The sequence below is a fragment of the Artemia franciscana genome, chromosome 10 (assembly GCF_032884065.1).
Source record: "Artemia franciscana chromosome 10, ASM3288406v1, whole genome shotgun sequence".
Lineage (NCBI taxonomy): Eukaryota > Metazoa > Arthropoda > Branchiopoda > Anostraca > Artemiidae > Artemia > Artemia franciscana.
Window position 1 is genome coordinate 23,067,291 of NC_088872.1, and position 22,361 is coordinate 23,089,651.

At 35.9% G+C, this 22,361-nt stretch overlaps 1 protein-coding gene across 1 annotated transcript in view; it reads right to left on the bottom strand.

Annotated features, from left to right (window-relative positions):
• The window catches only part of LOC136031930 (zinc finger CCHC domain-containing protein 24-like), a 35,346-nt gene that overhangs the window by 8,966 nt on the left and 4,019 nt on the right, over positions 1-22,361 (bottom strand). The window contains exons 2-4 of the mRNA XM_065711923.1: positions 18,620-18,780; positions 2,430-2,538; positions 618-716 (exon numbers count right to left, since the gene is read on the bottom strand). Of these exons, the coding sequence (XP_065567995.1) occupies positions 618-716; positions 2,430-2,538; positions 18,620-18,727 (316 nt within the window). The 5' untranslated portion in view covers positions 18,728-18,780. The remainder of the gene's footprint in view (positions 1-617; positions 717-2,429; positions 2,539-18,619; positions 18,781-22,361) is intronic.

Sequence of the window (22,361 nt, forward strand, 5' to 3'; positions counted from 1 at the left end):
ATTATTCATGTTTTTTAGTTTTAATTGTTGTGTGGCTTGATTCTAGCTCATAGCTGGTTTTATATTGCTCATTACTGTCTGCTGATAGCTTATTTATTGATATTGTTTTCATTTCTAATTAGTTAATAAAACAGATGGTGTGATATATAGAAATTAATCATTCCACTGGCATCCTATGTATATGGAGGCAAGCTTACAATTATGCCATCTACGTTACTTTACTTTGATTTTTGTTAGCACTAATATTAGCAATCGGTGGTTCCAAGGATGTTCAAGAATTAAACAAGAGTAAGTAAGCTAGTGGGCAACTACCTTGGAAAACCAAAAATATACGTCAATTGCATCTGGAATGTTCGAGGAAATACCCCTTTCTTGCAAAAACATTTTATAAAATTTGCCAACCATGACAAAATAATTTCTGATGACTTCCTTAAGAACATTCTATGCTAAAAATATACTTGTAAAACTAGCATACTACACAACCTTATCCGAATTTTCAGGAGTAGTATGCGATATCCCGAAGCTTTACAGTAGACTCAAAATGTTTTTCCAGTCTAGTAAAAGTACCAATAGCTCTCTTACAATTTCCCCAAGTCGTTTCTCTTATATTTGCTCACCTAAGCTATTATTTAAACTGCTACTGGCAATGCTTCCAAATCCCCTCGGTCCAACTCCTGCTCTTGGTGAGAATCCAAAACTGCGGATGGCAATTTCCTCTAGAAGGGAAATGTAATGTAAACATAATGTTTTTAAATACAGTAAATATATTAAAAACATATAGTGCAATAAACATAATGTAATAAATGTAAATGAGGATGATATATACATATATATGATCCAAACAAGGAGAATACGTTGTAAAAGGTGAACAGTTGTACATGATAGAAATATTCACCAAAGCAAATATCTAAGGCTGAATACTCAATTTTATAGCAGTGCTTAACAGTATTGTTGACCAATTAAACAAAAAAACTGAATCAAAATCGTACTAAAAAACATTGCCGAAATTTAAACCTTTTTATTAACACCTAATTAAAAGTACTATTTTTAACACCTCAATAGTAATACCCAAGTTCATTCATTATCCTCTACATTTTGAAAAATCTAACAAAAACAATAGTTTTGAAAAAAAAGAGACTTCAAGATGTCTCAGGCTTTGAAGTTTGAAAGCTACAAACCAGAATCTTATGGAGAAAGTTCTTTTTCGATGGGAGACCCTTTAGATGCTCTTCATATTCACGGGTGATAAAAACAGAAAGATACATCCCAATTTCATATCCCAAGAAGTATTGGTTGAGATACCAGACTAAAGGAATAACTTCCACGATTTTGTACTGAAAAACAACAACTTGGCTATCATCCAATCCTTTTACACAAAGATGAAGATGTTTATTATCATTACCTTTCGGTTTCAAAAGCTATATTGCCTCATTGTGGCGCAGACATTACTGTTGGGTATCCAATGCAGATGGTTAATTCACTAAGGGAAGTCATTGGATTTTTTTTTTTTTTTTGTGGGAGTAGGTTGTCTTAAATCTCAAAAAATTCATTCTTATTTTAAAAATAATTTTCAATATTTTCAAAATTTCGATAAGAGGTTCTATGGATCAATTTTGAGTGGGACTTTACTCTCTACCTCAGTTTGTTTGGAGGAATATAGTTAAACTAAGGGCACAATACGGGTATAGATGACACGTTCTGTTATAGGGGAAATAGTAGTTGGAATAAATCAAATTATTGAAAAATCGAAAACATTTTGATAAAAAAAAAAGAGTTGCAGTTCAGAATGGCGAGTGAAAGTCGAGGGAGCAGAAACCTCCCTAATGTCAATAAACAACAAAGAGAGATAAAACTCAATGAAAAGACACCAAACGAGACTGTGGCCAGTAGAGAGAAAAGACAAAAACGAAAACAACCCGTATATTTCGCTTCTATCTAACTAGGCGTCCTCAGCACAAGATAAACAAAAATAAAAAGGAAAAAATTAAACGAATAAAACCACCACCAATATTAGTAAATATAATTGTCGTAACTAATCCACGTAGGGAAAGAAAACTATTAGAATTACTTCAATGAGCTGGCCTGTTCGGCTTAAGAACTTTCAGCTTTCCTCCCTGATGTATAGAAAAACTTTGCTAAAAAGTGTGCAAATGTACCATCATCAATTTTAAGAAATGGAGTAAATTTTGAAGCAAAAAAAAATTGTTTAATAAAATAGTATTTAACACAGCATATAATAGTTTAATAATACATAACTGACAATAAAAGCTTTAGTCGTTATGCAGCATAGCCAGAAGGAAGCCCTGGAGTCTACTACCCCCTCCCCCAACCTCTTTTTTCATCCAAAAAATATATGTTCTATATCCCTCCCATAATTGAATACTGGTTATTTTTGCTGTAATTAGTCAATGTATAAACAAAATACTCACGGTAGTTTGGTGGCAAATAGTGGTGTTCTAAACTTTGAGAGACGCTCGAAAAAGGGCCAATTTGTTGTGAGGATGTGGTATTCCATAATGACGATGGCAAATATTTCCCCTGGAAAAAAACATGTTTTAACCTCTGCACAACTTAGCGAACTTTCTAGTTATATTTTTTAACTTTAGTAAGTTCTTTGAATGACGAAAAAGTGACAAAAGTACATACCGAAATCGCTCACTTATTTCAAGAAAGCTCAACTAGTTTTAGTTTCAAGAACCACTTGAGTTTCAATTTGACATCATGAAATAACCAGTAGCTTATGTAACTTCTTAAACTATCTAAGAGAAAGCTGCATCGGATGAGCTCGACTAGAGTGTACATCAAAATCCGCTCTTTTGAAATGAAAATGAAGAGTGGTGTTAAAACTTCAATTGAACAGAAATCATGCTGTGTATCAAAATATCTCTATTGTTGCTTGAAAATAGAGTTAAAATACGAATTCTTGATCGAACGAGATTCCCGATGCTCTACAGTCACAAGCTTTACATACAACTTTGTTTAAATATAATGAAAAAACATTACATAAAATAACATAAAAAACAAACAAACACAAATCCAAACCATATTTTATTTAAATGCAAAATTTCGTTTTTGGTTGTTTTTTTTTTCATAGCCTAAAAATTTGCTGCAGAGTTCTCAGGCGTTTTTAATTTGATAGTGTAATCCTCATCAAAACATCCTCTAATAAAATTAAACTTTGTTTCTTATTTTATAACTTTTGACGGCTAAATTCAAACTTAATAATCAATTATAAATATTTAAAATTATCACAAAAAGAACATACCTTACATATTCATATTCAAACGATCAACCGATTCAAACTCATTTGCGCACGTCCAAACAAATTTTTTTGTAGAGTTTCGGTTACTTTTCACAAGGACTACTTCTTACCTTGCCGTTCACAACCAACAACTGTTTAGTATTACTTCAATAATAAACACGGAAAACAAATAACTTTTTAGCTTCAAAGAACTCTGAATTCTTGGGGTTTTCCAGGGTTGATTTAAGAGGTTATTTGTCTGATAGTTTTGGATTAGTTTTGTTCATCTCCTGTTTTTACAGCCTTATCGTGAGGTTTCAGCTTGTTGCGAAAAGAGAGTTTACATTTTCATTTCAATAAAAGCTCTTGAGCTTCAGCACACATTGCACTTCTTGACTTTTAAGCAGCTTTCAATAAGGATGACCCCGAGTCTCTTTGACTGATAATAAAATGAATAGGCATCTCTGAAAAATACTGCCGCCTGTTCTGGCACTCTAGACATGTATAAACAAACGGTCTAGGTTAAAAGTCACCAATGCAGATTCATACTACCGACAGGTAGTATAGCTACCTTTCGAGTCCTCAATGCATCGGGGTGCAGTGTTGAAGTTGTCAAGCTATTCAAATACCTTGTATTTTTCATCAGGGACAACTACTGCTACCACAACCAACAAATTGCTGCAGCACCAAGCCACCTGAGGCCAATAGAGCTACGCATACTCCTCCTCCATCCCAATCTACTTAATGTTTCCCTCGTTACACTCTCCCAAGTATTTCCCATTCCCTCATAATATCGTCCAATCCCATTCGAGAGCGAAATACTTTTCGTTTGTCCCTAGACGGTTGCCCTCCAAGGATAATCCTCGTCAATCTGCCATTCTTTGTCCACAGAACGTGTCTTACCTTTCAACCTTTCTGCCATTATAGACCTAGAAAGAGGGATTGACCCATATTTTTCGTACAACACACTGTTTGAGATGTGGTCAGTCAATGAGGTAACCAAAACAATCCGCAGGCAAATTCTCTGGAGAACACCTAGCAACTCCCCCTTCATTTTCCGGAACGTCTAAAATTCAGAACCTTATTTGACCACTGTTATCACTTTAGCTTCCAATATTCTAATCTTGGTGTGTGGACTAATCTTCCTGGGCCTTGGGTATTCTACTTTTAACATCTTCATTAAACCCGCCGCCTTTACTAATAATTAAGTTAAAAAAACTGATTTTTTTAGCTGAAAGTAAGGAGCGACATTAAAACTTAAAACGAACAGAAATTACTCCGTATATGAAATGGGTCGTCCCCTTCGCAATCCCTCGCTCTTTACGCTAAAGATTTTAATTGTTTTAAAAAGTAGAATTGTGGTAAAGAGTCAAACTTTAGCGTAAAGAGCGAGGGATTGCGAAGGGGACAACGCATTTCATATACGGAGTAATTTCTGTTCGTTCTAAGTTTTAATGTCGCTCCTTACTTTCAGCTAAAAAAATCAGTTTTTTTTTAATTTAATTTCTGAACGTTTTTGAATTAATGCATGTTTGGTTTTGGCTCTCCGCACATAAATTATTAAAATGAAATTTGTATATTAATTCTTTTTTTGGCTAAATGGCTTTCTCTTAGTTTTGATCAGATGATTTTGAGAAATAAGGGGTGGAGAAGGAGGCCTAGTTGCCCTCCTATTTTTCGGTTACTTAAAAAGGCAACTAGAACTTTTAATTTTTAACGAACGTTTTCATTAGTAAAAAATATACGTAACTTAAGAATTAACTTACGTAACAAACTTTTATAACTTTATATTCTTATTATGTATACGAGGGGGTTTGTACCCTCTTTAATACCTCGCTCTTTACACTAAATCGTAAGTTTTGTCACAATTCTTTAAGAATGACCCCTGAATCAGAAAGGCCGTAGAATAAATAGTTGAAATTACTAAAAATACTTTAGCATAAAGAGCAAGGTATTTATCTCCTCCTAAATACCTCGCTTTATGGTAAAGTATTTTTAGAACCCCTCTTATGCGTAATAATCTCTGTTCGTTTTAAGTTTCAATGCTACTTCTTCCTTTCATTTGAAAAAACGTTTTCATGTTTATTTTTCATTGTTTTTTTATAGTAATGCTAGAGAATCCTGCGCCCTTTTCATTGAACTTTTCTTCCCCCATGACAGATTCCTCCAAGGAAAGATCCTCCAACATAGCCCCCTCTCCTCAGCCCCACCCCCCAAAAATATAAAATCCCCCCTGAAAACGTCTGTACACTTCCCAATAACCATTACTATATGTAAACACTGGTCAAAGTTTGTAACTTGCAGCCCCTCCCCCAGGGATTGTGGGGGAGTATGTCATCCCCAAAGACATAGTTATTATGATTTTCGACTATGTTGAACAAAATGCCCGTCTCAAAATTTTGATCCGTTGACTTTGGGAAAAAAAATGAGCGTGGGAGGGGGCCAGGATGCCCTCCAATTTTTTTGGTCACTTAAAAAGGGCACTAGAACTTTTCATTTCCGTTAGAATGAGCTCTCTTGCGACATTCTAGGACCACTTGGTCGATACGATGAACCCTGGGAAAAAAAAAAAAAAAAAAAAAAAAAAAAAAAAAAAAAAAAAAAAAAAAAAACACGCACCCGTGATTTGTCTTCTGGCAAAAAAATACAAAATTCTACATTTTTGTAGATAGGAGCTTGAAACTTCTACAGTAGGTTTCTCTGATACCCTGAATCTGATGGTGTCATTTTCGTTAAGATTCTACGACTTTTAGGGGATATTTCCCCCTATTTTCTTAAATAAGGCAAATTTTCTCAGGCTCGTAACTTTTGATGGGTAAGACTAAACTTGATAAAACTTATATATTTAAAATCAGCATTAAAATGCAATTCTTTTGATGTAGCTATTGATATCAAAATTCAATTTTTTAGAGTTTTGGTTACTATTGAGTCGGGTCGCTCCTTACTACAGTTCGTTACAACGAACTGTTTGGTACTACCAAGGTAAACAAAGGTGCGCATTTGATCTATCTTCTCGTTCCCCATCATTACCTCTTCACCTTTACTTATTCTTAGTCTTTGGAACTTAGACTTCTTAACATTAATTTTCAAGCCTATTCTTGCACCTTGAAGTCACTAAACCTCTAAAAAAACACTTTGCTAACACTTTCACCTAAGGTGCTTAAATCATAAGCTTAAATTAATTCCCCAATAGATTCCATGTCCTCCTATTGTCTTTGCTGTTTTTTTTTTCAGGACTAAGTCCATAAAAATCATCCATATAAATGGGAGTAGGACGTAGCTTTGCTTAACGCCTGATTTCGTCCAAAATCAGCAGCTAGCCTCAATTACTACCTTAACACCGGCAAAAAAAACTGCATCAAAGCTACATAGCACTAATCATTTAATTTATTTACCTTGTAAACCATACACGGACATGACCTTTGCTAGAATTCTTCGAACAGGTGAATAAAGATCTTGCTCATAATCTATAAACATGAAAACTAAAATAGTTTGATGACTCAGGCACTTTTCAATTATTAATCAAAGATCAAAAATCTAGTCGACACATCCTCTCACCTTTTTGAAACCGCCCTGTTCTTCTCTTAAAACTTTTTCTACAGCACCTCTAAGTCTAAAAGGTACACATCATAGTAAGTAGTTTGCTTCCTATAGAAACCAAGCTAACACCTCTGCAATTACCATTTTCATTCTTATCACCTTGTTTACAGAGGTGTTTTATTAGAGTTTTCCTAAAATCCTTTGGTACTTCCCCTTGTTCAGAAATCATTTTCACAATCTTCAGTAACTTAACTGTAACTTCATAACAACCCTATTTAAAAAAAATACATGGATAACACTATCAGTACCTGGAACATTATTATTTTCTTATCCTTTTGTACTGTCACAAGATTGACTATTCCCTCTCAACTTATCAGCATGCCAGTAAATATTTTACTATTATCCCGTCTGGCTGCATCTTCCAGATCTTCAGCGATTTTATCCATGACCTCCATTCCACGCCTTCTTAATTCATATTTTAATGCTTCCTCCACTTTCTTTACATTCTTCTTATTTTAATATCATCAATTACTCAAATAATTCTTGTGCAAGCTCTTCCTCCTCTCTATTAAGCATAAAGTATTACCACTAATAGTGCAAGCTGTGTTTCTAATTTTCTTCCCTAAGTCACCATCAGTTACTTCACAAACTATTTTCCTAAAATTATTCTATCCATCTTCTACATTCTCAAATTTGGAACTTCCATTTAAATATTCAACTGTTCCTGAAAATTTTCTCTCAAATTCTCATCCTAGAGTCTACCAATATCATAGATTCCCAGAAGGTAGTTACCCTTTCTAAATTACACCTTCAGATTAACACTAGACAGTATCAGATGGCGATCTTTACTTTTAATATTTATAACGGCTTTCATATATACCGTAGTAACTTGTATCGATACGGCAAGTCTTCGGTTTAAAATAGCATAATCAATAAGGATGGCTGTCTTACCATTACGTAAATACAATGTTAACTTACGGGCCATTTTACGGCCAAATAGTGCATTAGTTATAACTAGATTGCTATATCTACAAAATTGCAGCAGTCTGTAACCATTGCTGTTGTATTTTCTTACACCAAACTAAAATAGCTTACGATACCATCTATCCCAATTCTTACTGATATAGGCATTAAAACCCCCTACTAAAAATACCATATTTCTACCTGGTATTCTGTCTATTTGTTACTCTAGCTGTAAGTTAAATTCGTCTGAGTTCCAGCTGTCTCCATCAGTCTGTTCTACAGGGGCATACACTACTATGACCCATACCTGGCAGATTATCAAACAGTTCGTGGTAACGAACTGTAGTAAGGAGCGACCCGGCTCAATAGTAACCAGAACTTTAAAAAATTGAATTTGTATACCAATAACTACATCAAAAGAATCACAATTTAATGCTGATATTAAATATATAAGTTTCATCAAGTTTAATCTTACCCATCAAAAGTTACAAGCCTGAAAAAATTTGCCTTATTTTAAAAAATAGTGGGAAACAACCCCTAAAAGTCATTGAATCTTAATGAAAATTAAATAAAAAAAACTAGTTTTTTTAACTGAAAGTAAGGAGCGACATTAAAACTTAAAACGAACAGAAATTACTCCGTATATGAAATGGGTTGTCCCCTCCGCAGTCCCTCGCTCTTTACGCTAAAGTTTGACTCTTTGCCACAATTCTACTTTTTAAAACAATTAAAAACTTTAGCGTAAAGAGCGTGGGACTGCGGAGGGGACAACCCATTTCATATACGGAGTAATTTCTGTTCGTTTTAAGTTTTAATGTCGCTCCTTACTTTCAGTTAAAAAAACTAGTTTTTTTTATTTAATTTCTGAACATTTTTGAATTAATGCATGTTTGATTTTGGCTCTCCGCACATAAATTATTGAAATGAAATTAGTATATTAATTTTTTTTGGCTAAATGGCTTTCTCTTAGTTCTGATCAGACGATTTTGAGAAATAAGGGGTGGGGAAGGAGGCCTAGCTGCCCTCCAATTTTTCGGTTACTTAAAAAGGCTACTAGAACTTTTAATATTCAACGAACGTTTTTATTAGTATAAAATATACGTAACTTAAGAATTAACTTACGTAACAAACTTTTATATTCTTATATTTTTATTATGTGTACGAGGGGGTTTGTACCCTCGTTAATACCTCGCTCTTTACACTAAATCGTAAGTTTTGTCCCAATTCTTTAAGAATGACCCCTGAATCAAAAAGGCCGTAGAATAAATAGTTGAAATCACTAAAAATATTTTAGCATCAAGAGCGAGGTATCTATCTCCTCCTAAATACCTCGCTCTTTATGCTAAAGTATTTTTAGAACCCCTCATATGCGTAATAATCTCTGTTCGTTTTAAATTTCAATGCTATTCCTTACTTTCATTTGAAAAAACGTTTTCATGTTTATTTTTTCATTGTTTTTTTTTATAGTAATGCTAGAAAATCCTGCGCCCTTTTCATTGAATTTTTCTTCCCCCGTGACATATTCCTCAAAGGAAAGATCCTCCCACAAAGCCCTCTCCCATCAACCCCACCCCCAAACCAAAAAATCCCCATGAATACGTCTGTACACTTCCCAATAACCATTACTATATGTAAACACTGGTCAAATTTTGTAACTTGCAGCCCCTCCCTCAGGGATTGTGGGGGAGTAAGTCATTCCCAAAGACATTGTTATTATGGTTTTCGACTATGTTGAACAAAATGGCTATCTTAAAATTTTAATCTGTTGACTTTTGGAAAAAAATGAGCATGGGAGGGGGCCTATTTGCCCTCCAATTTTTTGGTCACTTAAAAAGGGGACTAGAACTTTTCATTTCCATTAGAATGAGCCCTCTCGCGACATCCTAGGACCACTTGGTCGATAAGATGACCCCTGGGGAAAAAACAAAAAAAAACAAACAAATAAATAAACACGCACCCGTGATTTGTCTTCTGGCAAAAAATACAAAATTCCACGTTTTTTTAGATAGGAGCTTGAAATTTTTGCTATAGAGTTCTCTGATATACCGAATGCGATAGTGTGATTTTCGTTAAGATTCTGTGACTTTTAATGGATGTTTCCCCCTTTTTTCCAAAATAGGGCAAATTTTCTCAGGCTCGTAACTTTTGATGACAAAGACTAAATTAATTGAAACTTAATATTTAGAATCAGCGTAAAAATTCGAATCTTTTGATGTATGTTTTAGCATCAAAATTCCGTTTTTTAGAGTTTCGTTTACTATTGAGCCGGGTCGCCCCTTACTACAGTTCCTTACCACGAAGTGTTTGAAAAGAAAATAATTCGGTATTTCGGGGCTTCTGACATTATTACTCCTTTGCGGAAGTTAGGCTCAAAATTGAAAAAGGATTATATTTTTTCTCTGGGCCCCTTCCACCTCTTAGTTCGTTTATTTTCCCGTTAGTTTTCACCTGTTTTCGCTTTATAGTTGTGTTATCTCTTAGCAGTTCTTTCGTTAGTTGAGTTATGGTTGTGGTATACATGTTTTATCGCTCGTATAGTTGTGTTATTTTCAAATTATACTCCATAATAGAGAGGCTCCGAACACCCAGCATTGTATATTAAGCTCTTAATTTGACATTTTTTTCTAACGTGACCAGATTCGTCCAGTGCCCTTTTCATTGAATTTTTTTCCCCCATGGCATATTTCTCCAAGGAATGATCCTCCCACATAGCCCCCTCCCTCAACCCTACCCCCAAAACCAAAAAAATCCCCCTGAAAACGTCTGTACACTTTCCAATAACCATTATTATATGTAAACACTGGTTGAAGCTTGTAACTTGCAACCCCTCCCCCAGGGGCTGTGGGGGAGCAAGTCATCCCCAAAAACATAGTTATTATGATTTTCGACTATGCTAAACAAAATGGCTATCTCAAAATTTTGATCCGTTGACTTTGGGAAAAAAATGAGCGTGGGAGGGGGCCTAGATGCCCTCCAATTTTTTTGGTTACTTAAAAAGGACACTAGAACTTTTCATTTCCGTTAGAATGAGCCCTCTTGCGACATTCTAGGACCACTTGGTCGATACGATGACCCCTGGGAAAAAAAAAACAAAAAAACAAAAAAAAACAAACAAATAAACACGCACCCGTGATTTGTCTTCGGGCAAAAAATGCAAAATTCCACATTTTTGTAGATAGGAGCTTGAAACTTCTACAGTAGGGTTCTCTGATACGCTGAATCTGATGGTGTCATTTTCGTTAAGATCCTACGACTTTTAGGGGGTGTTTCCCCCTATTTTCCTAAATAAGGCAAATTTTCTCAGGCTCTTAACTTTTGATGGCTAAGACTAAACTTGATGAAACTTATATATTTAAAATCAGCATTAAAATGCGATTCTTTTGATGTAGCTATTGATATCAAAATTCAATTTTTTAGAGTTTTGGTTACTATTGAGCCGGATCGCTCCTTACTACAGTTCGTTACCACGAACTGTTTGATTACTATTGAGCCGGATCGCTCCTTACTACAGTTCGTTACCACGAACTGTTTGATCACACCATCAGATTCAGCGTATCAGAGAATCCTATTGTAGAAGTTTCAAGTTCCTATCTACAAAAATGTGGAATTTTGTATTTTTTGCCAGAAGGCAGATCACGGATGCGTTTGTTTTTTGTTTTTTTCCCCGAGGGATAATCGTATCGACCGAGTGGTCCTAGAATCTTGCGAGAGGGTTCATTCTAACGGAAATGAAAATTTCTAGTGCCCTTTTTAAGCGACCAAAAAATTTGAAGGCACCTAGGCCCCCTCCCACTCTAATTATTTTCCCAAAATCAGCTGATCAAAATTTTGAGATATCCATTTTATTCAGCGTAGTCAAAAAACCTTATAACTATGTCTATGGGGACGACTTACTCTCCCAAAGTATCCGTGGGAGGGGCCACAAGTTACAAACTTTGACCAGTGCTTACATATAGTAACGGTTATTTGGAAGTGTACAGACGTTTTCTGGGGGAATTTTAGGCTGGGGGGGTTGACAAGAGGGGGATATGTTGGGGGAACTTTCCTTGGAGGAATTCGTCATGGGGGAAGAAAAGTTTCAGCATTATTCCTTTCCTTGGAGGAATTTCTAGCATTATTTAAAAAAAATGAAAAAATAAATATGAAAAAGTTTTTACAACTGAAAGTAAGGAGAAGTATTAAAACTTAAAACGAACAGAAATTATCACACATATTATGGGCTCATCTCCTCCTAATACCTCGCTCTTTACGCTAGAGCATTTTAGTAATTTCAACTATTTATTCTATGGCTTTTGTGATTCAGGGGTCATTCTTAAGAAATTGGGACAAAATATAAGCTTTAGTGTAAAGAGCGTGGTACTGACGAGGGGGTGAGCCCCTTCATATATGTAATAAAACATGAGAATACAGAAGTTCGTTACGTAAGCTAATTTGTAGTTACGTATATCTTTTACTAATAAAAACATTCGTAAAAAATTGAAAGTTCTAGTTGCTTTTTTAAGCAACCAAAAATCGGAGGGCAACTAGGCCTCCTCCCCCGCTCTTTTTTTCTCAAATTATTCGATCAAAACTATGAGAAAGCCAATTAGCCAAAAACATAAATATGCAAATTTCGTTTTAATTATTCATCTGCGGAGAGCCAAAATCAAAACATACATTGATTCAAAAACGTTCAGAAATTAAATAAAAAAAACAAGTTTTTTTAACGGAAAGTAAGGAGCAACATTAAAACTTAAAACGAACAGAAATTACTTCGTATATGAAAGGGGCTACTTCCTCATCAACGCCCCGCTCCGTAAACTAAAGTTTTTTACTGTTTTAAACAGTAGAGTTAAGAGACAGAGTCAAACTTTAGCATAAAGAGCGGGGCGTTGATGAGGAAGCAGCCCCTTTCAAATACGAAGTAATTTCTGTTCGTTTTAAATTTTAATGTTGCTCCTTACTTTCCGTTAAAAAAAACTTGTTTTTTTTTCATTTAATTAGTCATAAGATGAGCCACTGGCATTATGTTGCTAATACCTCCCCAACATAAACAAGACTTAGCAGGTTCCTTATTCATCATGAGCTCTACTCCCTGCCTATGTAACTGATCTTTCCTCCCCGAGTAAACAAACTATATATCGCCTAATTTCATGTTTCCTACCGCTGGAATATGAACCTCTGAAACTCCTAATAAGTCTGGCTCGAAGCGTCTAAATTTGTCAGTCAAGATGTCGATAGGATAGTTTTTTTTACGTTGTCATATTAAGTTGCTAATTTTCATACTCTTTAAATCACTGAAAGTACTATGGCTTCGGGAAAAGTAATTGTCCCAGAACCAGTGCAGAGTGGGGACTAACTCTTCCCTCTGCACTGAATCTTCTTGACTCTACACGAAGCGCTTAGCCCAGGTTAGAACCAGACAGCAAGAAGGCCCTGAGTCATTTGGCATGAATGGAGACTTTGTGCAATCCTGGGCCCAGCTTGATCACAAAATGGTTTTCCAGAATTGTCCATGCTCTTCTATCAAGGAGAGTCGAAATCCTGCACAGACAATCTCAAGCCAATGACCTTGGACTCATTATAAACTCATGCCTACAAATATTTTGCTACTATGGGGAGGAGCTCTTCAAGGTCACCCTGCAGCGCTATTAGCAGCCACAATTTTGATTAGGAAAACTTGTGAAAGGTCCAACCTCATGCCACTATAATAATAATAATTATTTCTAACCCACTTACATCAAAAAGATAAATAGTGGAGTAAAAACTTGAAGAACAACGGAAAACAAATAACAAATAAAAAAACAAATAACAAAAAAACGAGAGTCAACAATAGACATTAATCATACAAACGGATCAGACCGTGGTGAGGCGACAAACGCCGATACGCCGTTTCTGAGAGCTTTTTGTGTAGATCAGTCAGCTTCTCAGTAATGTTCGGAAGATGGAACTTTTTGATTATCTTTCGATTATTATACCACAGAGGAAGATAGAGAAGAAATTTACAGAAACGGAAATAAGAGGATCGAATATCGCTAATGTCTTTTTTCTTAAATATAGGGTAAAGCCCAGAAAGGTAAAGAACAGAATGATCGGAAAAAGTAGAATAAAGCTTACCAAGGGCAATACGATTGTATTTCCCTCGATTGGCTACAATTTTAGAGTAACCAATCTGGATTTTCATTCTAGCATCCCAGACAGCACGCTCCCGAAGAGTTTTAAGATTTTTTGTAAGTGTAATACCCAAACACCGGATCGAATCTACATGAGGGATAGAAAAATTTTGAAAAATTAGAGGCCTAGGAGAAGTGGGAACATTGAAAGAAAGATACTCACATTTATCAACATTAAGCGAAAGACCGATTTTAGTAAAAGAAGAAGAAACTTTATGAACCATCTGCGATAGACTGAGTTTAGACCAGCTAATTAGAAGAATGTCATCAGCATAAGCAAGGTAAGAAATATCACTCAAACCAACAAAACACATAGAAGAAATATTCTCAAGAATACCAGAGATACAAAATTTGAAAATACTAGGAGATAACACTCCACCCTGCCGTACGCCCCGACGAACAAGAACATTAGAAGATGAAAGGGCACCATTAGTTTTAATTCGAAGATAAGAATTACTATACCAAAACTTTAGAAGAAAAATAACTGAAAGGTTAATACCGTGACTATAAAGAGAGTAAAGAGCCTGACTATGTACAACACTATCAAAAGCCTTAGAAAGATCAAGAGCACAAATATGAAGACCATACCCTTTAGCCGAAGCATCTTTAAGAAGGAAAGCAAGAGCACGGTGAGCGTGCTGGCACCCGATGCCAGACCGAAAACCAAACTGATTCTCCCCGAAATTAGCATTCATACTTATGAAAGGAAGTAGGATGTGTTCAAGGATTTTACTAAAATTACAAGCAACCGTGATAGGCCTGTAAGAAGAACAATCCGAAGGAGTCTTACCTCGTTTAAGTACAGAAGTGACAGTTCCACACAAAAAGCTGTCAGGAACGAGGGAACAACAAAGGCACATTTGGAAAAACAACTGTAAATGGAAAAACAAAGACGGGCAATTTATTTTTAGATGACAAGCACTGATACCGTCAGTATCAAGAGAACTTGATTTCAATTTCTTAACAGATGCAATTACAGCGTCAACTGAAACGGGAATAACTTGTGCCTGAGTCAGGGAAGGCGGGAGAACCGAATCAAGCAGTTTCGAATAAAGCGCGTGCACTGCATAATTCAATTTGGAAAATATAACTGAATAGTGGTCAGACCATGCAGAAGGCGTAATGGGGCAATTAGGATTTGCCGAGTTATTTAAATTAGCTGAATTAATCACTTTGTCCCATTCTTTCTTATTGGTAGGATATTCTAACCCTTTGTAACGGCTCGATCGCAGACATTTCTTAAACTCACGCTTAGTTTTTTGTTTTATTTCAAACACATTCCCAGCTAATGGTCGACCGTTAGCAACCCATATACGCAGCCACAATTTGGCTTTATTTTTCACACTTTTCAGCTCAGGGTCACACCAGATTGGTTTCCTTGTACTTTTCCTCACTCGCTCTTGAGGGACAGCAACCTCCTCAGCGCGTTTTAAACACCACACGATTTGGTTGCAATAATGATTCAGATCGTAATTACTTTTAGTAGGACTAACACTCAGCTGGAGTAGATGAAAAGGTACACGTAAAGAACCAAGGAGAATGGCCAGGGTTGAAATATATAATGGCATATTAACCATTTAGAGGCAGGAGCACAAGCCTGGTCAGTACTATCTTTTCTAATCGAAAAGCATAGCGATAAAGGAAGGTGATCAATATCTTGCTCATCTTCTTGGACATGCACTGTTGAAGATGTAATGAACGGGGAACAAATCACGTGATCAATATTCGATAAGCTGCCGGAATTATGCACATACGAGAAGGGTAGATCCTTCGCAATTATTCTGTAATCAGGGAGACAATCAAGTAGGTTCACAGTACGAGCAGAATCACGTTTTACATCAGTGTTCATATCTCCAATAATAATAAATTCGTACCCATTTTTGCTTATACTTTGAAGGAGAGTTTTCAAACTAGAGCATGCTTTGGAGAATTTATTAAGCGATGTCATATTCTTCCCATCGTGAGGCAGGTAAGTGTTTATCAATACGGTTTTACCAAGTCTTATAGCCAATAAATGTTCATCAGAGAAATAGCATGACGGGGACAGAAAGCTGAGCTTTTGTTTTATAATACATGCTAAACCCCCTGAAGGCCTTCCAAAAGTAGATTTAGCATTTGCTGTGAAAACAAAGTGGGCGGAACTGCGGCGCAGGAAATTAACACTCGTTGCGGTCAAAAGATGTTCCTGAAAGCATACAATGTCAAACTTACTGTACAGTTCATCAATGGTCAGGTCCTTATTTTTGTCCCATTAATATTGAAGGACACGAGTGATACTGATTCAGACATTAGTTTGTTTTCGGTAACTTGCGACTGACAATTGCTTTCAATTTAGGGCAAGTGAGGCTAAACGAAACATGATCACCTCCACAGTTTGCGCACTTAGGTGACAAATTGCAAGGCGAGTCTCTATCTGAAACATGAGGACCGGCACATCGCGCACATTTTGGTGTAACACTGGGACAAGACGACTAGAGATGGTCAGGGGATCGGCAATTGTTACAGCACCGGGGAATCGCTTTGAACTCATAAACACTTAGGATTTCGTATCCAACTATGTGGCCATGTAGGTAAGATTTCTCTGACGGGGATAGAGACAGAGAAAGGAAATTGTAACAGAGCGGAGACACAAAACCATCTCACAGCACCAGAACAGCTCCAACATTTTATACTCTGCCTATCATCATCGATGCATTCATCGCAGACAGCGACTCAGTTGAAACGGAAGCTTCGGCATACAGCATTAAAGCTGCGTTAATCGTGGCGTGATCAGGCCATTCCGTATGGTCAAAGCCTAAAATCAGCCGAAAAAACACAAATCTAGATCAATGGGACCAGCGTAACCCAGGCCCTTTTCAACGGTGCTAAGAACTAACCGGTTACTACTTCTGTTTACAATTCACAGACGTGATCCAAACAAAGTTCTTCAAAAGAATAAAAAAAATCACGTTGTATGACTTTGTCTCAAACACCTGACTCCTGGTGCTAATAAATCTCAAATCCCGTCAGCTAATCGCACAAACTCTATGGTAGCTCAGCCATCTAGTCAACATGCCAGCAGAATCTCACGCCAGTACACTGCTCAATTTTGCCCTCCCCTACCCCTCCCCGACCCCCCGCACATGTCTGGAAGCGTTATCGCGGGAGACCCTGTGCAGATGGTATGACAGTCTCGCCCATTACTCTCAACGGTTGGCAGTGATCTTTAATAAGCAGTAACACTTACAAAGGACTGTCTGGGCTGGAGGCGAAGAGTCACATCTCTCTCTACAGTCGATTACCAGCAGAAGCATAAGTCAAGTAATGTATTAGAGAAGTAACTGTTCCTGACGGTTATATTTATTTAGCGTGACAATTATCTAAGGATACAAGGACTTGATTTTCTGAAGAGAGGGAGGAGTGAGGGTTGGAACTCGAAAGTGCCTCCTTGAATCTTAATTGGGCCATCTGTGAGATTATCACTAATGTGTCCCAGCCATTTTTAAGATGAAAATTATCTTCGTCTCTGTTTTTATATTAAGTGAAAAATAAAGTTTTTTCAACGGAAAGTAAGGAGCAAAATTCAAACTTAGAAGGAACAGAAATGTTCCGTATATAAAGGGGCTGTCCCATCCTCAACCCTCGCTATTAAACTTAAAGCTCTTTGGAATATACTTCTCATTCAAATTGTGTTTGGGCAGTGTTTCTTCCCCAAATACCCCTCCCCCGGAAAAGCCTTATATGTTCCAACAACGCATATTATATATGAACAATGTTCAAATTGCCAAATCACAGCTCCTTCCCCAAGGACTATGGGGTCACGTTATCCCCAAAGGCATAATTGTTAAACTTTTCAACTATGTTAAATTAAAAATTTTGGTCAGATGTCTTAGGGAGGAAAAGGGGGCGTCGGGGGTGGCTAGATGCCACCCTCCACTTACAAAGGGCACTTGAACTTTTAAATTCCTTTCGAATGAACCCTCTTCTGATCTTCTAGGACCATTAATCCGAACAATCACCCCTAGGAAAACCAAAAGCAAAAAAAAAAATAGTATGCACATATCTGTTATCTTTCTTCATGCAAAGACTATAAAATTCCATATTTTTGCAGATAAAAGCTAGAAACCTCTTCAGCAAGGTTGTCTGATATAATGAATTAACAATGTGGTTTCCGTTGAGATCACATGACTTTAGGGGTATTTCCTTTTTACTAATATCAGTGATCTTTCTTCATGCAAAAACTACAAAATTCTATATTTTTGTAGATAACAGCTAGAAGCCTCTTCAGCAGTCTTCTCTGATATTCTGAATAAAAAAAGTGGTTTTCATTAAGATGACTTTAGGAGTATTTTCCCCTTTTTTTGAAAATCAGGCACATTTTCTCAGCCGCGTAGCTATCGATGGGTAATATAACTTAATAAACTTTACATATTTGGAATCACCATAAAAAGCCAATTCTTTACTTTTAAATTCCTTGTTCTGGATCTCAACTCTTAAAAAAAAAAAACATTTATTCTCAAAATTTCGTCTTTCAGAGTTTTGTTTGCTCTACAACCGAGTCACTCCTAACCACGAACGAATTTATGAATATTCGCTGGTGAAATTTGCAAATTGATAACCAAATAAGCAAAATTTGTCAAAATTTGTTGCAAAGATTTCGGATGCTATTTTCCAAAAAGAAAATTAATGAATCAGTTACAATGAATAAATTCAAACATAAACAAATCTCTGCAAGACAATATACCTGATCAGCTCCAGACTGGGTAATCATTTGATCTTGCAGGCCCAGATATACCCAGTTTAAAAATGGAGGAGGTGGTACCAAATGCTGTTGCAGTGCTGCAGAATCCATGATAGCTGTCAAAGCTAGAATAAGGCACTGTTGCCTCGTAAAATATCAACTACCTAGAATATGAATAGAAGAAAACCAAGATTATAGTTAGAAAAAAAACAGACATTCTTCAAAATATCAACTGTGACAACTAAAATTTAAATACATAAAGGGCTTAATTTCTACAAAATTTGGTACCCGTTTAAACATATATCTCATTTATAGTTTGTATTTACTTGTTCAAGGAATGAACATAAACTTTTCAGTCCGACTTGGCTCCCAGAATTGCCAGAAGGCTGTCAGCTTGTATGAATTGTTAATTTACGTCTATTTATACCCTTAATTCCGCACCACAATCCCACCCAACAAAGAGTGCTAGTAGAAATAAACAAACAATCCGAGAAATACTTTTGGACACTCCATATATATAGGATCTCAAACTTGAAGGGTCAAAATTAATTTAAATTACATGTGATATGATATATTTTTATTTTTTTAACCCACTTTCTAAATTTCGATCAGATCCTATATCAAATTAAACAGAAAAAATTGTCCGTTTTCTCTTCTTAATGAAAGTAAAGAATGGCACTAAGCTTAAACAGCACAGATAGCTTTCCATAAATGAGGGGAGCTAACCTCCTCATCCCCTGCTCTTCAGCTGCGGGCTGAAATGTAAAAATAAGGTAGGGGATACAGGGCCGCTAAAATAGAGCTTTTTTTCTTTTCTTTCTTTTTTTTTTTTTTTTTTTTTTTGACTGGTTTGAAACTTATTTTCATAGAATAATGTACCCCAATGGGAAAAAAAAACTGAAAATAACTGGCCTTCAAAAAGTTGTGTCTGAAAATATCCTAAGCCACTTTTATCGGCTTTGAACTTATAAATGTAAGTACTTAGTATCCTAATGTACAAAAAATGAAAAGAAATTGATTTAACTGAAGAAAAACGCGAAACATTTATTTTCTTAACAGTGAAACCTAGACTGCCAATCCTTGGGCCAATAGGATCTTTTTCTTGTCGAGCTTGAATTTTACAGTAAATATATTATTTAAAAACAATTCTTAGAACTGCGGCTGATTGAACAGATACTGACTGAACAGACGCAGAACCCAGGGACAAGACATGTGTGCCGCCTTGCCTCCCTTTCGCTGCGTCATGGCTTAAAATTATAATTGTTAATTTCAAAGTTTTATTAAGGTTTAAATATCAAAGTTCATCCATTGTCAAAACTTTCGGACCGAACGGAACCAAAACGAAAAGTAGTAACATAAAAAAGTTTCCTTTTAAAATTCGAAAATTATATGAAAAATAACGTATTTAATATTCTAAGAAATACTTTTTTTTCCAACCTTTCTTCCTTGAGACGTTCTTCTCATTTTAATGTTTTGACAGAAAAAAAGCCGTGTTCAAAATGCATATCGTTTTCAGCTGTGCATAAATTACACGTGAGTGGATGGTGGCCTAACTTTCGTTTATGGTAGCTCTGATTTTTAAACATCGATTAGCGTTCTGGTTATCTTTTGTTGGAGTTGTTGTTTTTTGTTGTTGTTTATGTTATGGCAAACGAAAAACACACAAGTCAACACATCATCATTTTAGCAAAGTACAAATTGCACTACCCTTGCTGGATTTGAGAAGGTGGTAGCGCGTGTATTTTTACGGGGCAATTAACATCTGTAAACCTTTATTAGTACTGTGATTTTCTTTTGTTGTTATTGTTGTTTATTTTAGGACAAATAAAAAACATTACATGAAAAACAAACCTTAATTAGTAAAGTTGGAATAACACTCTAACCCTTGGAAGGTTTAAGGGGACGGCGAGCTCACTCTTTATTGTGGTAAAAATTTCTTTATCTCTTTATTTCTTTATTCATTTCGATTTTTGTTCAGTCTAAGTTTTATTTGCTCACTCATTGTGATAACTGATAGTGTTAAGTCTTGCATGATTATTCGTTTCAATCTTTTCGTTTTAGAATTTACTTATTCACTCAGAGTAGTTCATCTTTTTTTTGTAATGCTAATTATTATATGAATGCATTGCTGCTCATTTCAGGTTCAAATATCGCTCATAACCTTTCTTTGAGAAATAAACTATTCTAGGGTAAACAATTATTCTCCTTAAGGCAAACATCTTGAGTATCTATATTCTCTCCATGTATCTATTTCCTTTGTCTCTTCTTAATTATTTCTTTGGTAGATCTATGAACTTAGAAGATCAAATACAAACAACCCTTAGAAAAAAAGCGGCTACTTTCTTTAATGATGTTGGATGAGACGAATCAGGTGTGGATCCTGCACCTGAGTCTGCGGAGGGGGATTTTCTGGAAGGGTTAAATTCAAAGTCTTGTTCAAGTTCCGAAAATTTTCAACAATTTTTTGAAAGAAAATTGCGACCACACTGACTAAACAAATATATAAAAAACATTGTTATAAGATTGAAAAACAATTATAAAAATATATTATAATTATATATGTATTATAAAAATATAAAAAACAAAAAAAAATAGTATAATAAAATAGACTAACAGATCAGTAATACAGACGAAGTAAAGCTGCATTGATAACTAGAAATATTTGCAAACACAGTATAGACTGTCGCTCATGTTTTGCATTCAACATGATCATCATTTATTATTAACCCACAAAGATAACCCTATGAAGAAAAGAAAAAGCAAACGAAATTAACAAAACGACCAAAAAACCAAACACTTATCCTACATAATACATAAATGATAAGAGAAAATATAACTAAATTAGAAAGATAACTTATAAGAAAAAGAAGATTATGCCCCATACACCATCGCCCCATACAGGGAATTATTCTTCCAGAGAGACTGGACATAGCGAGAAAGACGATTTTGGACGGCCAAGTATGGATCAACAATGTCATATCTTTCACTAATCCAAGAGTTTCTAGTCCAGGGTGGTCGGCATAACAAGAACTAACAAAAACGATAAAAGCATGACCGGATGGTATGTTTATTTCGATCGGTTAATAGGGCCCAAAACGGGGAAAGACCAATAACCACCGCATTGAAAAGCCTTGCTCTGATATGTCTATTATAATTTATCTTGGCAGATATGAGTAGACCATAAGATTTGCGGATCTTGCTGGTCAAATGTTCAACTAGCAGTGATCTTGTAGATTTCACATCACAACCGATTGGGAGCCCGAGGTAAACTAAACTAGGTGCTGGTCTCACGACACAATTTTCAAGTCGGATATCAGGAACGTTATCTGAGCTTAGACGGTTGAAAGCAACAATTTCGCTCTTACTTTCGTTAAAAGACAGGTTTATTTCGGAATAAGCGTTGCTTAGAACATCGAAGTTCTTCTGTATCAACCAAAAAGAACGGCTTAAATTCTGTATATCATCGGCATAATTTAACAGTGATATATCTATACCTCTAAACACAAGACTCATCTCAATATCTTTTTGTAATTCTATAACAGGGGAAGGGGAAGAAACTTGTAAAGGGGAGGGGAAGAAACTGCCCCTTGCCGTACACCTTTTTTCCACAGGAGCTACTACAGCTGAAATTTGTGGACCATCAATCGTCGGGACTTTAATTCTAACCTCCAGTTTTTTATACAAATTTCGGAGTGGTAGGACGATTGATCTGTCAAGGCCACGTTTGGGCGCACACGAAAGTATC